Raw genomic sequence first — 14617 nt, 5'->3', positions numbered from 1 at the left:
TCTCTATCTTTTGGGTAGTCGACTTGTCCCAAAGAGCCGTTCGACACTCATAACAGTGTTGGGGGAGGTTACGTGTCAGCCTGGTGCGCTGGCTTTGAGGCACACAGTGGTCTGCCCGTCACACACCGCCAGTTCACATAACACAGTTCAGCCAGTTGTGGCGTTTTTGTATGGGGACCCCTAGTGTCACTACATCGACACAACGTCGAGTGAGTGACAGATAGGGAATGTCCTGGTTACTTGCGTAACCTCCGTTCCCTGATGGAGGGAACAAGATGTTGTGTTCCTCCTGCCACAACACTGAACTACCCGCTGAAATGGCCGGGACCTTGTCTCGGCTCCTCAGCATAAAACCTGAATGAGTGGTTGCATACCAGCTCCTTTTATACCCGTATGTCCGGGGGAGTGGTATGCAAATACCACCCACCAATTTTCATTAGCCTTTTATCAAAGACCAGAGGTGTCTCGGGCTCCCAAGAGTGACCCCTAGTGTCACTACATCAACACAACATCTCGTTCCCTCCATCAGGGAACGGAGGTTACGCAAGTAACCAGGACGTCCTGCGGATGGAAACACCTTGTTGATGAGAGAGGTCAATGGAGAAAGGCCACACTGGTTCGAGCTGACAAAGGCTTTGGTAACTACGATAACCCCTCTGTACAATTGTAGTGAGCAGAATAGCATCTCAGAATGCACAACATGTTATATTTTTATGGGCACATTTCAGAGTCACATGCAGTAAAAAGATGATTTAGTCAAAATATGACTACATTTCATCCAAGCTCTCCGTCTATGACAAGCTAAAAGTACAAAAGCTTAATTAAAATCTGAAAATCTTTATTATGACTGGGAACTGGCAGGTCTCAAGTGATCGGATTACAGTGAGATTTGCTTTGGAATTCACAAAATGAAACCAACGGTCTTTTTTGAACTCCAAAAGCTCTGAAATATTGGATGGGAAAAATGTAGCAGTTTATAATAATGGCTCTTTATGAAGACTAGAGCTCAGACAAAGCGGTTCAGAAAAGTCAAAACAAACAAACAAAAAAGACTCATTAAAATAATGTACCAGAATGCTGGCATTATAATATCATACACATTTCTGGGGGCTGCATCACAATATGAAAACACTACTGTCACACATCTATAATCAGAATGATCTTTAAATTTATCATTAACCGAATGACATTATCAAATACTGATGTTTAGAGAGAAAATATTTTCCATCTTGTGGGTGTATAGCAGATTCTGGATTATTACTGACTACATCCATAGAAGACCTCAAGCCATAATGACATCAGAAAGAGACAAGAAGTTTTGACATCATCATCATCTTTATTTGAAGAAGAACATAAGCATGTACAGTATCTGGGCATTTAACTATTTGACTGGAAAACATGAATCCCTCACGGAATTCTCATTTAAATCAATGTAAATTTGTATTTTTTATTTCTGACATTGTTAACATTTTTGCAGCATTTGATAATGGTTTGACTGATAAAACAGTAAAAATATTATGAAACACCATCAACACTTAATCAATGTTTAGAGCATTGTGACAGATGTACTGTCCTGTTGGTTTGGACCCTCAGTATGAAAAAACTTGGGCAAATGGAAAATACATTCCAGCTTTCCACAGACAAACTAGAGTAAAATGGAGAAGGAAAAGAGTAATTGTGTCAGAGAGAAATACTGGAGTATTTCTGGATGAGTGTGTGAAGATGCAGCCATCTGCATGCTCAGTTTTAATTTCTATTGGATACATTTATATTCCAGTTCTGGGACATTTTTAATGGGGGCGAGCCCAGAGAAGACCAAAAAACAAACAAGAGTGAAAAGTGTTCCGTCAGTGATCCATGGCATCCTCCTCTTCATCACTGCTTTGAATAAAATCATCCTCAATGTCCTCTAGAGAAGGTCCAGCTTCATCATCATCATCATCAACCCCAGCTTCATACCCTTCTCCACCCAGCTCGGCTAACAGTTGCTCTGTGTGCTCAAACATAGGCGCGTCCTCACAACGTAGCTTCACGTACAACTACGGATTACAAAGAGAAAAAACACAAGTCTTAAGATTATTATCAGAGAAATAGTGGCAATGTTTGTTCGGAGAGTAAAGCGAAATCTGCAAGCTTTGTCTCCAAGCTTGGCATGCCTGTAGTGTGAACATGTGGCCACTAAATCAAAACTCTCTTCTGCACAACTTCTATATGTTTCTCTTTAATCTAACTCTACGTTCTTCTTTTCTTTGCTCTTTTTCTCTCTCTCACTGCCTTTTTCAACGAAGGTCTAGTGCCAGTTGAGTAAGTGAGCAGGCAAATTGCACAAATTAGTGACTCCTCTCCAGCACAAACAAACTGAGATCTGCATCAGTAGAAAACTCTTCAGCAATTGACTGAGAGCTTGCCAAGAGAGGGTGAGAATTCAATCCCCCCAATGTCTCCACTCTTATCACGGTAAAATATACCCTCAAAGAACATGATAAAAAAACAATTCTCAAAGTGACTACAGCACAATATATCGCTTTCCACTTCTTTCCATTTGGTTTATATAAAAAAGCTGGCTGAGAATTTCACCCTGTCTGACCAGGGAAACCAGATATCGTTAATCACATAACAGAAGATTTTCCAGTTTCCAGTGCAACTGTGAAACATGAGTAACAGAAATTCAATGGATGTAAGTGAGAAAGTGGGTATGAATAAGAAGCAGTCATGATGCAAAATAAACATGGGTAGTGATGGAACAGCTAAAAAGAGAATCGTAAGACTACACTGAGCACATTTTCATGCATATTCTTACACAGATTATGCTTAAGAAGTCGTCAGCATATAAGGTTTTGCAAACACCTTAATTGGCTTTCCTTTATCAGGGTAAGGTCATAAATGGTTGAAGCAAAAACTGATCGACACGTAGATTTTTGCACTAAAGAGAAATAAAACAATGAAGTCTTTGGATTCTTTTCACCATATTCGGCTGGGGAAGAAGTCTATCATTAAAAAAAGAGTCTCCCAACAATCATTTCACTACACATGGGTTACCTATCTGTCACTCACTCGACATTGTGTCGATGAAGTGACACTAGGGGTCACTCTTGGGAGCCCGAGACACCTCTGGTCTTTGATAAAAGGCCAATGAAAATTGGCGAGTGGTATCTGCATGCCACTACCCCGGACATACGGGTATAAAAGGAGCTGGTATGCAACCACTCATTCAGATTTTCTCTTCGGAGCCGAACGGTCATGCTCACTGAGCCGAATTCCCACGACTGTTCATTCACCTCTGCTGGATCTGACGGCGCATTTCAGCGGCTTGTCCCTCCTCTGCACTGGTGCACTGCAGAGAATGCCCCTGGGCGCTTCGGCAGAAATAAAAGTGTATATTTCTCTAAAAGAGTATATTTCTCTAAAAGAGTATATATCTCTAAAAGAGTGGCACACAGGGAACTTCTTTTTAAAGATGCATCTTTTTAAAGATGCCTTTCCTTTGTGTGTTATTCCTGGTTGCGCTCATTATCTCTCACCTTCTGACTGTCACGATCACTGTCTTTCGTGTCTGGGCACTGCTCACGTGGAGACAGTGTTCGTGGATGGGTCATGTACTCATTGTGAGAACATGTCCATGGCAACGATGCGGTCGCGGCTTACCTTCGCAAGAAAGCAAGCCACCCCAGAGGCTCCCCGCCTCGGTCTTTCTACCCACGGGTATGAGGCCAGCGTGGCTAGCAGTGGAGGCGATTTGGGGACCCCAATTGGACCGCCTCCGCCGGTTATCCCCCTGCGGACCTCCCATTCCCCAGCATGCTCGTCTGCGCCGATCGGGCTTCCGGATGAGTCCACAGGCTCATCTCACGGCGAGTTCGACCTCTTATTCAGAGCCTGTGAAAGTGATGAGCTCTCGAGCGCAGCATCAGAGAGCAGGCTCATCCAGTTGGACGTGGAAGCCTCAGCTGGGCTCCTCCCTTTGGGTGTGGTCACCCAGTCACAGACTGACGTGGAGACAACATGCTTTCCCGGGCAGCCGCGAGCGTCAGGCTAGAGTGGAACCCTCCGTTCTCCCCTGAACCCTCGCGGCTCGATGATTGGTTCCTGGGCTCGCGGCACCACTCAAAGCCACGCCCTGCCCCCGTTCCTTTCTTCCCAGAAGTGCATGAAGAGCTGGCAAGGTCGTGGGAGGCACTTTTTTAACTGCCCGGTCCCGATCTTTCAGCTTCCCCGCCCTCACTACCCTCAATGGTGGGGCGGCCAAGGGCTATTCGGCAATCCCCACAGTGGATAAAGGACCTATGCCCGCAGAGCACCGCCACCTGGCGCGGGCGCCCAAAGCTCCCATCCAAGGCCTGTAGGTTTACGTCATCTCTGACGGCCAAGGCCTACAGTGCCGCTGGACAAGCCGCCTCCGCCCTGCATGCCATGGCTCTCCTGCAAGTCCGCCAAGGCGCTAAAGGAACTGCACGAGGGTAGTGCAGGAGCTGCGCTTGGCAACCGACCTCACTCTCCGGGTGACGAAGGTCACGGCATGGTCTCTTGGACGGGCGATGTCCACCTTGGTGGTCCAAGAGCGCCACCTTTGGCTCAACCTGGTCGAGATGGGAGAGGCCGACAAGGCACGGTTCCTTGCTGCCCCCATTTCCCATGTTGGCCAGTCCGGCGACACCGAGGACTTTGCCCAGCAGTTCTCAGCAGCAGACTTATCCGGCACATCCTGCCCCGGCGCGACTCAAGATCCCGCACCCCATCTGCTCATCGCCAAGGGCGTCCCCCTGTTGTGACTGCACTGGCTCCGCCGCAGCCCGCCCTTGCGGCCCGGCCCCGGCGTGGAGTCCACCACAGGAAGCAAATGCCACCCGTCTCGTGGCCGCCAAGAAGGCTTCGAAGCGCCCTTGAGACGGGTGACCCAAGGACGACAAAACCTGCTGCTCTGGAGCTGGTAAGCAGACCACTCCATCCCCCGGTCGAGGACCGGGAGGAGAATCTTTTGTTACCTTTGCATTTAATTGTGCTGCATGCCCAAGTGGCTGCAGTACCCAAGAGTTCAGCAAGAGCAGTTTCCTTATTCCCTGGGTCAAGTATCCGGTGTGCACGGCCGTCATCATGACCACCGTCCACCACTCTATTTGGCAGGTTTGGTGCTCCAGCGGCGGTCTCCCCGCCCCTGAGCACCCAGCTGTGGCACAAATCCGCCCCTGATGTGACAGTCTCCATGGGTCACGAGGACAGGCCTCTTCCTCCCCCTTCCCAGGCTGTTCCGGGGAAGGTCACAAGGAGCCAGGTAAGTACTTTGATGTCCCTGAACTCAGCACGGCCACGACACGGTGCGAGGCCCCACCCGCCGGCACGTCTGACAAGATTGTCCCTCTGGCCGAGATGAAGAAGGGATTTTATAGCCCCTACTTCATTGTACCGAAAAACTTGGACCTGTGATTACCGAACCGGGCTTTACACAGACTCCCGTTCTAGATGCTGACGCAAAGACGCACACTAGCGAGCGTCCGGCATCAAGATTGGTTCGCAGTGGTAGACCTGAAAGACGCGTACTTCCATGTCTCGATTCTACCTCGACACACCCTTCCTGCGGTTTGCATTCGAGGGTCGGGCGTATCAGTATAAGATCATCCCTACTGGTCTGTTCTTGTTCCCTAGCATCTTCACGAAGGTCGCAGAGGCAGCCCTTGCCCCGCTAAGGGAAGTGGGCATTCGCATCCTCAACTATCCCAACAGTTGGCCAATCCTAGCTCGCTCTCGGGATGTGTGGTATGCACACAGGGACCTGGTGCTCTCGCACCTCAGCCGACTAGGGCTTCGGGTCAACTGGGAACAGAGCAAGCTCCTCCTGGTTCAGAGCATCTCTTTTATCGGTTTGGAGTTAGACTCAGTCTCGATGACGGCACGCCTCATGAACGAGTGTGCACAGTCGGTGCTGACCTGTTTGAAGGCGTTCAAACAGAAAATAGCGGTTCCACTGAAACTCTTTCAGAGGCTCCTGGGGCATATGGCATCCTCTGCGGTGGCCACCCCGCTCGGGTTGATGCATACGAGACCGCTTCAGCACTGGCTTCAGAATCGAGTCCTGAGATGGGCATGGCGCTGCGGGACATATCGCGTGGCCATCACGCCGGTCTGTCACCGCCTCTTCAGCCCTTGGACTGACCTCACGTTTCTACGGGCAGGCGTTCCCCTAGAGCAGGTCTCCAGGCGCGTCGTGGTCACAACAGACGCCTCCAAAACGGGCTGGGGCACTGTTTGCAACAGGCACGCAGCCGCCAGCTTATGGACGGGCCCGCGGCTGCGTTGGCACATCAACTGCCTCGAGTTGCTGGTAATTCTGCCCACCCTGCGGAGGTTCCGGCCGTTGATCCAGGGCAAGCACGTGTTAGTTTGGACAGACAACACTGCAACGGTAGCATATGTCAACCGCCAAGGCGGTCTGCGCTCTCGTTGTATGTCACAATTCGCCCGCTGTCTCCTCCTCTGGAGTCAGCAGCACCTCAAGTCGCTGCGAGCCACTCACATCCCGGGCGACCTCAACACTGCAGCGGATGCGCTGTCACGGCAGGTTACCCTCAGGGGAGAGTGGAGACTCCACCCTCAGGTGGTCCTGCTGATCTGGAGTCGATTCAGACAGGCACAGGTAGACCTGTTCGCCTCCCAAGAATCCTCCCACTGCCCGCTCTGGTATGCCCTGACCGAGGTACCTCTCAGCATAGACGCACTGGCATACAGCTGGCCCCCTGGCCTGCGCAAATATGCGTTTCCCCCAGTGAGCCTACTTGCACAGACTCTGTGCAAGGTCAGGGAGGATGAGGAGCAGGTCATCCTGGTAGCACCCTACTAGCCCACCCAGACATGGTTCTCGGACCTCACGCTCCTCGCGAAAGCCCCCCCCCTGGCGAATTCCCCTGAGGAAGGACCTTCTTTCTCAGGGACGGGGCACCATATGGCACCCACGACCAGACCTCTGGAATATCCATGTCTGGCCCCTGGACGGGACGCAGAAGACCTAAGCGGTTACCACCAGTGGTGGTAGACACGATCACTCAGGCTAGGGCCCCCTCTACAAGGCACCTGTATGCCTTTAAGTGGCGTCTGTTCACTAAGTGGTGTTCTTCCCGATGGGAAGACCCCCAGAGATGCGCAGTCGGATCGGTGCTTTTCTTCCTGCAGGAGAGGTTGGAAGGGCGGCTGTCCCCTTCCACCTTGAAGGTGTACGTTGCTGCTATGACAGCACACCACGACACAGTGGACGGTAAGTCCTTAGGGAAGCACGACCTGATCATCAGGTTCCTGAGAGGCGCCAGGAGGCTGAACCCCTCCAGACCGTGCCTCGTTCCCTCATGGGACCTCTCTGTAGTTCTTCAGGGTCTACAGAGAGCCCCCTTTGAGACTTTGCAGTCAGCTGAGCTTAAGGCACTCTCCTTGAAGACTGCCCTCCTGACTGCGCTCACTTCCATCAAGAGGGTAGGAGACCTGCAAGCGTTCTCTGTCAGCGAAACGTTCCTGGAGTTCGGTCCGGGCTACTCTCACGTGATCTTGAGACCCCGACCGGGCTATGTGCCCAAGGTTCCCATGATTCCTTTTAGGGACCAGGTGGTGAACCTGCAAGCACTGCCCCAGGAGGAGGCAGACCCAGCCCTGTCGTTGCTGTATCCGGTGTGTGCTTTACGCATCTATCTGGATCACACGCAGAGCTTTAGGATCTCTGAGCAGCTCTTTGTCTGCTTTGGTGCACAGCGGAAAGGAAGCGCTGTCTCCAAGCAGAGGATCGCCCACTGGCTCATTGACACCATAGCTATGGCATATCACGCCCAGGACGTGCCGCCCCCGGTAGGGCTACGAGCCCATTCTACCAGGGGTGTAGCGGCCTCCTGGGCCCTGGCCAGGGGTGCCTCTCTAACAGACTTTTGCAGAGCAGTGGGCTGGGCAACACCCAACACCTTGAGAGGTTCTACAACCTCTGGGTGGAACCGGTAACCAGAGGGCTAGACAACAAAAACCGGTAACCAGGGGGCCAGACAACAAAACGTCTCGTTCCCTCCATCAGGGAACAGAGGTTACGCAAGTAACCATGACGTTTTATACCATCTCAAACAAAAAAGATCTTAATACATTCAACTAAAACTGATTACAATTAAAACTGGTTACTTTCTCCTGCATAAACATATTATGTCACTATGTCAGGGTGACCCAATGCATAACTCATTCTTTGGCCAATGCAATATCACTTGTAGGCAAGGTGTTTGCCTAAGCTGAGACTATCAATTAAAATTGGAGATGACTACGGTGTGTCTGCACAGTAAGACACAGTAATGCAACAACACAGATAAAACAAGCTAGAAACTACAGTGAAACAAGAGTGAATGTTAAATATGAGAATAATGCATGTGAAATGAATTTTTCCCTTACACACACAACCTCGATTTCGCTCAGCATGTAAACACCTTTACTGGCGTTCTTACTGACTTTCAATTGACATCAAAAGCAGGGAATATTCTGATGATTTTAAAAGTCATACAGTATAAACAATTCTTTTTTTTAGTTGTTGGATTTTTTCCATGATTTTTGGTAGTTACAGCGTATTGGTTTGCATATAAACACGCTCACCGACTGCGAACAATAAGATGCTTTGTGGTAAAACTAGAATGAACTCGTTATAATCAATGAATCTGTCAAAACTAGAATGCTCCCTTTATCAGTGGCGGTTTTAGAACATTTTAAGTGGTTCTACTGTAGACCATTTTAATGTTTATGAGTAAAAATTACATAACATTAACCATAAATAACATTTTTAAATCAACCCACCCTTACAGACTTTTTGGGGTTTGCCCACTAACTGTAGGCTTGCGTGTTATTAAGAATTACAAATGAAAATTGATACACTATTCAAATGAAAAGATGGTCCTAGTTGCAGAAAATGTATTTTGCATCAATGTGTTATTTAAAACAGCTTACTATAATCTAGGAGCAGATTTACTGTTTGGAAGGAAGATAAGCAAAATAACCACTGGTCAATCTCGTTAACAAGTCAAAAGAATAATGGGGGAAGAGAGAGAAACTACACAAATAACGAAAATCTTAAAGATCACTTTTTATTTACTCATTTCGGCTCCTTCACACGGATATCCGAAACTTAGGATTGTAGAGAAAGACTCATTAATATTTATAAGAGCTCTACCTCACCAGAAAGAGTTATGCTAGGAATAGGTTTAGGGTTGTGTTATAGTGTCTTGATTTTTTTTTTTTTTTTACCTAAGTAACAAATTAGTTAGTATTAGTTTTGATATAAAGAATCAACAAATTTCACTGCCATTGGTACAACTACTGACATTTTGACATTGTGACAACACTGCCTGCAATGTATATTTATATTGTGTATGGTAGGTCTTACTATAATGGCATTATAAAAAAGATCTCATGCCATAGAAGTGAGCACACCTGGTTTACAGAGAAGTAAGTTTTTCTTTTGTTACTTTGCACCCGTCGCATACCATGTAGACACAGTATTATGTAGCAAACTGTTCAAATAGCCAAGCAGAGAGCTTATAAGCCCCCTAAACTTTTAGAAAGCGTCAAGTGGGAATGACTAATGCATACTTTATTTTTTTAAAGGTCATTCCTTATGCGGCATTAGAAGTGTTTTAGGGTAAAAAAAAAAAAACCTCCCTTCAGTGAACAGTAATCATGCCGACGCAGAGGTTCTGTCAACTCTAACAACCAGACTTTAATTAAGAGAGAGCATTTCTTATTAATACATGAAAGAGCAGTCATTTAAAAAGCTGGAGAAAGTGACCCTACAACTTATCAAGCTCTCCTCCACTTTTCTTTCCCCTCCTGCCTTCTTTTTATTTAATGAGTTCTAGCACTGAAGAACCTTTTTTAACTCCCTCAGGAGAGGAACCATAGAGTCCTTCACACTCACAGACTAACCAGGTCATGTCACACACACACACACACACACACACACACACTGTCAGTGGGCAGCTGCTTGCTCCTTTATATCTCCCTCAGTGCCATGCGAATGGTCGCTAAGCAACAGCGAGTGGTGACGGGGCTCTCTGGGCCTCGTGGGATCTCATTTACGGACCGATCATAAGATCTCAGGAGATTCTGAAACTCCTACCTGCTCCAAAGAACCTTCACACACACACACACACACACACACACACACACACACACACACACACACACAAATGAGAACAATTGACCACACATGTTTAGTTAGACCCATGAGGACAGTTAAAACAATCTTGATGTGTGTGTTTGCGTACTCTTTTGCCTTTTCGCTGCCGGATATCAAGGTTAATTGTGATGATAAAGCAACGCTTAGACATTAAATTCACACTGGCCCTCAGGCACTGGGCTGCAGCATTTAAATGTCTTTTAAATTATTTGTTACTTAGCATTTAAAGTTCAGCACTTAAATAAATAAACCAATCTATACTAAAGGAAAACATTTCTAGGTATTGTAGCATACCAGGCTCAGAGAATTACACACACACACACTCATACTTAATTAATCAACTAACAACAACTTTAATTTTAAGCACTAATCAAAGTACATTTTAAATGTTATTTTGGTGGGTTTGTTTAGTAGCTCTCTGAGGCCCTCATTAGTTGTAACTTAGTAACTAAAAGTGACAAAATGTCTATGCGCATAAGTGGAGAGTTTTGGAAGAGAGAGTTTTGCATTTTGTATTTGGAGACATTTTGATCTATGGAAAAACAAAAATGATTGTTGTAGTTGAATTTGCAAATATTTGTATTATTCTGTATAAATATATCTATATAAACTTAGCATAATCCTCTCTGGAGTTATTTCCGTCCATGTTTTAAATGCAATATAAGATGATTTTCCCCAGAGGCTGAAAAGACCACATATACAGAGAATGACATTGTAGCACACCAACCATCCCCTCCATAGAAAAATAGAAGAAGAAATGAACAGAAAAACACTTTGTTTCTGCAATTTGGATCCACAGATCGGAATTTTGTTTGTTTAAACAATTCTGAGGAGGATGGGCTCCATCTAATGTGTTACCTCAGCAACAGCTAACATCTGAAGTTCAATGCGTTAATTACTGAGATCTGAACCCTGGTCCCAATAGAGTACTGTACACTCCAACAGCCACTGATAAACACACAGTGTCGAAAAACCCTTCTACAGACACAGACTCCCAGCAAACCATTACCCACTCATTCTTCTCAATTTTTGTCTTCTAATGAGCTCTCAAAAATGTACACAGCGATATATCTTCCACAATAAATGTTCCTTCTTGAGTTTCCCAACCAGGGGAACCGCAGGAGGTTTGTGATTTTTTACTAGAAATGCCAATGCAGGATTAAATGAAATAAACACAGTAACATTTGAGTTTAATCAAATATGTTGGATACCACAAAATGTAACACAATTAAAGGTATAGCTCCCCCCAAAATGAAAATTATAGTATCATAATAACCTCATTCTGTTCCAAACCGATATGAATTTCTTTCTTCAATAAAACATAAAAAGAGACATCAGACAGCATGTCATTCTCGGTCACCATTCACTTTTGTTGTATGGAAAAAGATGTAATGAATGTAAATGGTGACTGAGACTAACATACTGCATAACATTTATTTTTGTGTTCCACAAAAGGAGGGAATTCCTACAGGTTTGGAACAACTTGAGGGTGAGTAAATGATGACAGAATTTTCATTTTACTTGAACTAACCCTTCAATGCATTGTCCCTAATATGACATTAAAACTGCTTCATTCTGTTCTGTCTGAAAAATCAAAACCTAAGAGCAGCAACACAGCTGTCTCAATACTCATATATACTATAGACATTACTTAAAATCTCAGAGAGTACCTTCAAGTAAATAATTTAGTTTATATGGGCTCATCAGACAAAAAACGTTGGGAACTCCTGGTCTAGAAGGATCTACGGCTAAAAAGTTGTCTCTCTTTCTCCCTTTCGGCTAGCAATCCCTCTCTTATTCAAGTCTTCTAGCTTCTCACTGCTGTATTTGTACGTGAAATGGCAGCTTTGCTGAAGAGATCTGTTTGGGAGGGAGAAGGTCTCAGCTGAAGAACATTGGCTGGTTTGTGTGTGTGTGTAAGTGTGCATGTTTGTGTGAAAGACCAGAAAAGAGCCTGAGAATTCCTGCTATGGCCATCTCACTTGGGAACCGGTAAAAAAAAAAATTTCACACACGGCTGTGCAACTGAAGCCAAACCAAACACATACACACACTTACTTGGCTATCTAAATGGGGACATAATAGACTACTATTGTTATTATATAATTACATATTTAATTATAATTACTATGGACAAACCCTAACCCACACCCTAAACCTAATGATAATATATATATATATATATATATATATATAAAATATAATTTTCATTTCTGGGGAAATTTTGTCCCCAAACCATAGCTAAGAATAGTAGACTAAACTGTTCCCAAACAACAGCTAAGTATGTACACACCAAAAACAGTCACTTTTTTTTGTCTGACTTCTTTACCCCTAAAATGTAATGCAGAGGTCCACTGAGCTAAGAAAGTGTCTGTGTGTGTTGAGGTTAATAACTGGGATTGTGTTTGTGTCTGTCCTTTCTTTGTCTTCTTTCATCATTCAGATTACCATTAAGGACTCCTCCCACTGTCTCTAAATCACTCTATTTGGCCCATATCTCTCACTCTTGGTCTGTACCTCTCTCCTCTGATGAACTGCTGGGCTGCACTAACCTCTGATCCACAACTGACCTTACTGTCCAGTTGACAGATAGTCATTTATTTGTGAACACTATACACACATATCCACACACATCACACACACACACACACACACACACACACACACACACACACACACACACACACACACACACACACGTTGGTGCAGCTATCATTATGAGGACTCTCCATAGATGTAATGATTTTTATACTGTACAAACTATAGATTCTATCCCCTAACCCTACCCCTAAACCTAACCCTCACAAAAAACTTTCTGCATTTTTACATTTTCAATAAAACATCGTTTAGTATGTTTAAGCAATCTGAATTATGGGAACACTAGAAATGTCCTCATAAACCACATTTATAGCATAATACCCTTGTAATTACCAGTTTGTAACCTCAAAAAATGTCCCTGTAAACCACCCAACCCCCCCAAATTATAATATTGCATATTATATAAGAATAGCAAATGTTAAGATGATTTTAAAATTTGGAAATATCTACAGAACTGACATAAGGAATTATATGGTAAGTGTACTCCAGAGAGCCGCACCAACATCCTATAGAGCTTTTTACCATTATAAAATTATTTTTCATTCATTACATTCTTTTGCAGTTTATTTCCTTCTGTACTGTGATTCAGCAATATAATACCCTAAATACTCTTGGAGATGGACACCTCACAATTCATAAACATTTGATACATATTTTTGAAATATTTTATAAACATATTGATAAATAGATTTTTGTTGATGACATTATAACGCTGGACGTAAAACATTGCTCGAGGGCCCCATGTGGCCCGTGGGCCATGAGTTGTGTAGTGCTGTGCTAGGCCATAGCTCTGATATCATGAGAAGACAGCAAGAAATAAAAACACCAACAGTTACTATAGTAAAATGCAGATAAGAAAGCAAAACATGATATAAATACTGTAAGTGTTAATTCAAAATTCTCCTCATTTGGTGTTTGGTGACCTGGTGAATCAAATATTTACATGCAGGTGGTTTAAAATCCCATGCTTTGTTAATCCTGATAAATAAAAGATAGCTAACAAGATGAAGTTGGTTTGGAGAGTACTTGTATGGGAGAAAATGCTTGAAATATCCCTAAGGCCATCACTATGCCACCCCACTAGCTATCAAAATGAAAGTAACATCACTAAACATGACATTTAAGAGAATGTTTTTGTATGTTTGCACTGCAAAACTTGTAAACAAAGTGATAACATTTAGAGTATGTCCACATTAATCAAGATTCATCTGAAAATGGCGTTTTCGAAATGCTCTTTGTCCACTCCGCAGTTTTAAAACATTTTCCATAAGTTTCTCATCCACACTGAAACGAATAAAGACTATTAAATCCCCTTACTGCTCATGTGAAAAATCAACGTTCCATGTACGGTCTGAAACGCAACTGCCCTTGTGTTCCGTCGGCAGACAACAATCCCGAGTAAACTTCCTGTCGCCTTTCAAGGAACGCAATGTGTAGGTTTTACAAAGTTACATTTATCTTTAATAACACTATCAAAGTGAATAGCAGGCACAACAATGCTGCTACAACAGCGGCCATTGTTTTCTCTGTCAAATACGTCACTGTTTTCAGATATCTCTTTTTTCCCTGTCCACACTACAACACGAAGAAGTTTTCAAATTCATCCACTTGGGAGAGCGTTTTAAAAAACTCAGTTTTCACTGTCAAAAACCTCATCTCAGTGTGGATGGAAGGCCAAAACGTAGAGAAAAGGATGCATTTTCAAACTAAAACATATTAACCATAGGGCAGGAAAACACGTGTGTACAGTAAATATAAACAAAACGATCAAATTACAGACCACATCTGCATACAGACACCAGGAAAACCTACATGGATGCTTAAAAACTTGCACCTTTTCCAAGA

At 44.5% G+C, this 14617-nt stretch overlaps 1 protein-coding gene across 1 annotated transcript in view; it reads right to left on the bottom strand.

Moving 5' to 3' along the window:
- Nucleotides 1-1316: 1316 nt before the first annotated feature.
- Nucleotides 1317-14617, bottom strand: part of si:dkey-12j5.1 (uncharacterized) — a 115966-nt gene continuing 102665 nt past the window's right edge. Inside the window, exon 11 of the mRNA XM_051721651.1 lies at nt 1317-2039. Coding sequence (XP_051577611.1) covers nt 1848-2039 — 192 coding nt within the window. The 3' untranslated portion in view covers nt 1317-1847. The remainder of the gene's footprint in view (nt 2040-14617) is intronic.

Source organism: Myxocyprinus asiaticus, chromosome 16 (genome assembly GCF_019703515.2).
Source record: "Myxocyprinus asiaticus isolate MX2 ecotype Aquarium Trade chromosome 16, UBuf_Myxa_2, whole genome shotgun sequence".
Taxonomy (NCBI): domain Eukaryota; kingdom Metazoa; phylum Chordata; class Actinopteri; order Cypriniformes; family Catostomidae; genus Myxocyprinus; species Myxocyprinus asiaticus.
This window is presented reverse-complemented; position numbering and strand designations above follow the sequence as displayed.